Below are 3,501 nucleotides of genomic sequence, written 5' to 3' on the forward strand. Positions count from 1 at the left end.
GGGGGGGGTCCCCGCTCTCACCCGTCGCTGTTGAGGTCTGCCAGGGCCACGGCGCTGCCGAAGTAGGAGCCGACCTGGTGCCCAGGGAGGAGGAGGCTCCTCTGCAGGGTCTGCTGGGGGCTGTGGCTCAGCAGGAACACGGCCCCCATGTGCTGGTACCGCGGGGCCCCCGTCACCACCGTCACCGCTGTCTGATGCAGCACCCCGCTGCCCACCTCCGCCGTGTACCCTGCCACCAAAAAACACCCCCCGGGTGATATGGGAACCCCCCGACATCCCCACAGCACCCACTGCCATCACCTCCTCCAGCCCCCCCCAGTCACCACGGTGTCACCACCCTGCTCACACCATCCCACACCCTCCCCCGCCTAAACCCACACCCCTTTAACACCCACCCCTGAGGTTCCCCCCCCCACACAAATTCACATCTCCCAAAGCTCTTCCTCACCCCAAATCCCCCCATGACGGGGGGGAGCCCCCCACCCTGCTGCCCCCCCCCACCTATATAGATGTTGCCGTTCTTCTTGTTGGGGTAGGAGAAGTCATGGAGGTCCCACATCACCCGCTGCAGCATGTAGTCAGTACCTGCGATGGGGGGGGGGAAAGGGGGGGGTCAACCCCATAGTGGGGGCAGACCCTCACCCCTGGCACCCGCTCCTCTCGCACACCTGCAGTGCGTGTGAGCACACACACACAGACACATGTGTGAGCGTGGACACCCCTGCGCAGAGTGCACACGCCAAGGTCCAGATGTGTGATACGTGCAGGGCATGCTCAGGCACACGCGTGCAAACACCTGCACACGTGCTCCAGTGAGCTCACCACATGCACAGGGGCACACAAGCACACACAGGTGTGCACACACACTCGTGTGCTCCAATGTGCATGCACACACAGGTGCATGCACAAGGGGGTGTCCCAGGAGAATACAGGCACCAGGCACCCCCAGGAGAGGGGCTGCCCGCCCCAGCCCCACACACCTTGCCAGTTGTAGGCTCCGGGCGCCCCAAAGTAGATGATGTTGGCGGTGAAGCCGGCGCTGGTGCCCATCTGGCACATGCCGGTCTCGTCGGTGTCGGTGTTGGAGTTGCACATCTCGTTGTGGTAGGTCTGCCACTCATCGCTGAGGTTGAGGTGCAGGTCGTTGCCCCGCACGTAGCACTTGCCCACCATGCGCCGCTGGTCCTCGCTGCCCGACCACAGCACCTTGGTGTAACGGTGAGCGCAGGCCTGCGGGCACAGCGCGACACCCCCTCTCAGCACTGGAGGCACCCCTAAAAATCTGGGGCCACCACCCCCTGCCCCGTGTGCTGCCTCTGCCCCGATCCTGGGGTCAGACGCTGCCCTGCCATTAATGCAGCCCATGTGTCACAGCGTTATCCTGGGTATGGTGGGTGGCCTGACACTGTCCTGCCACCTGAGAGCTCCTGAGATGTCCCTTAGATGCTCCCGGGGGCACCTGAGATGTCCCTGAGATGCTCCCGAGATGCTCTGAGAGCACCTGAGGTGTTCCCAAGAGATCCTGAGATGTCTGAGATACTCCTGAGAGCACTGCAGAAGTTCTTTAGATGCTCCCGGGGGCACCTGAGATGTCCCCAAGATGCTCTCAAGATCCTCCAGAGAGCGCCTGAGATGTTCCCAAGAGTATCTGAGATGTCTCCGAGATGCTCCCGAGAGCATCACTCCATCCACACCAGTACACCCTGCCAGGTAGAGGGGTCCCAGCACCCCATCACCCCACAGCTCCCCGCCCCAGGAGACAGGGAGAGTGGGAGGTGACAGGGGAAGCCCTGCAGTGCCTTTGCCTGGTGCCACCACGCTGGGGACACCTGACAGGACCGGTGGCTCCCGGGTGCAGTCGTGCAAGGCAGTGTGTGAAATATTATGGGGGGGGGGGCAAGTGCACTCACCAGCACCCTCCCAGCCGGCTGCCGCTGGCTGGCCACCGTCACCCCCAGCCACATGTCATCGATGATGGCTTTGTCCGGCTCATCTAGGCAAGGAAAAGACAGTGTGAGAGCGGGGACCCCTCCAGAGCCCCCCCATGCTGGGGGGGGGGGGGGGCGGGGTGTGTTGTCCGGGGGTGCCCACGTCCTCTTCAACTCGATGTCGAGCCGTTGGCAGTCGCTGGTGGAGGAGGTGAGGGGACAAGCGTAGACAGCGCCCGTCCTTGTGCCATTCACCGGCTCCACATCTCGGGGGGCTCCGACCAGCAGCCTGGGGAGGGGGGACAGAAAAAATGAGGGGGGGGGCGCAATGACTTCACCCACCCCAATGCCCTCTGCATCACTTTGGGGGTGCAAAGGCAGGTTGGCTGCCCTGGGGAGGGGGGTGATGGTGGCCAGGACACCCCTGGAGGGGACAGGAGCTTCATCCCCAGAGCACATCACACCTTAACACCCCCAAATTATGGGGGGTGGGGTGGGTGGGCGGGCAGGGGACCCCCAGCCCCATCTCTGGAAGAGAGAAGGGGGTGTTCCCTTTGGGTGGGCATGCGGAGGGTGGCAGCAACCAGCCACTGGCATGTGGGTGAGGAGGGCACTGGAAGGACAGCAAAGGGACAGACAAACTGGGGTGTCCCGGGGTGCCCACGTACTCTTCAACTCGATGTCGAGCCGTTGGCAGTCGCTGGTGGAGGAGGTGAGGGGACAAGCGTAGACAGCGCCCGTCCTTGTGCCATTCACCGGCTCCACATCTCGGGGGGCTCCGACCAGCAGCCTGGGGAGGGGGGACAGAAAAAATGAGGGGGGGGGCGCAATGACTTCACCCACCCCAATGCCCTCTGCATCACTTTGGGGGTGCAAAGGCAGGTTGGCTGCCCTGGGGAGGGGGGTGATGGTGGCCAGGACACCCCTGGAGGGGACAGGAGCTTCATCCCCAGAGCACATCACACCTTAACACCCCCAAATTATGGGGGGTGGGGTGGGTGGGCGGGCAGGGGACCCCCAGCCCCATCTCTGGAAGAGAGAAGGGGGGGTTCCCTTTGGGTGGGCATGCGGAGGGGGGCAGCAACCAGCCACTGGCATGGCTCCTTTTTCCCCCCTCCACAACCCCCCCCCCCCCCCGGGGGGGGACACAGACTGAAGGACACGCTCACAGCTGAGCCCCCCCATCCTGGCACACAGCGGTGGGGGGGAAGAGAGGAACAGGGGGGTCGGGCTGATGGCAGCAAACCCCCGCTGGCCGGGATGGCGAAGGGGGGAGCCCATCGGCACGACGCAGCCGCCGCCAGCGCGGGGGCCCCCCCCTTGTGTAAACAGGCACAGCCCTCATCCCGGCCAACCTTTGAGCCGGCGGCGAGGCCAGGCCCCCCCGGCACAGCTGCGGCGTGTCCGGCAGACAGGCTCCCCATCCCGTGCCCGGGAATGCCAGGAGAACGGAAAAAGACCCCAGGAAGGGTGCCCACGTGTCCCCTCTTTCTGGGAGGGGTCCGGGCTTTCCCCCCCCTCCACCCCTCACTCTGGGGGTGCCAGCACCCTTCCGGGGGTGACTCAGTCCTTG

General features: G+C 64.8%; 1 protein-coding gene across 1 annotated transcript in view; it reads right to left on the reverse strand.

Moving 5' to 3' along the window:
- The window catches only part of ITGA3 (integrin alpha 3), an 11,313-nt gene that overhangs the window by 7,043 nt on the left and 769 nt on the right, over positions 1–3,501 (reverse strand). The window contains exons 3-7 of the mRNA XM_014958919.1: positions 2,597–2,718; positions 1,911–1,993; positions 981–1,230; positions 502–585; positions 22–229 (exon numbers count right to left, since the gene is read on the reverse strand). Of these exons, the coding sequence (XP_014814405.1) occupies positions 22–229; positions 502–585; positions 981–1,230; positions 1,911–1,993; positions 2,597–2,718 (747 nt within the window). The remainder of the gene's footprint in view (positions 1–21; positions 230–501; positions 586–980; positions 1,231–1,910; positions 1,994–2,596; positions 2,719–3,501) is intronic.

The sequence above is a fragment of the Calidris pugnax genome, unplaced genomic scaffold, assembly GCF_001431845.1.
Source record: "Calidris pugnax isolate Ruff unplaced genomic scaffold, ASM143184v1 scaffold335, whole genome shotgun sequence".
NCBI lineage: Eukaryota > Metazoa > Chordata > Aves > Charadriiformes > Scolopacidae > Calidris > Calidris pugnax.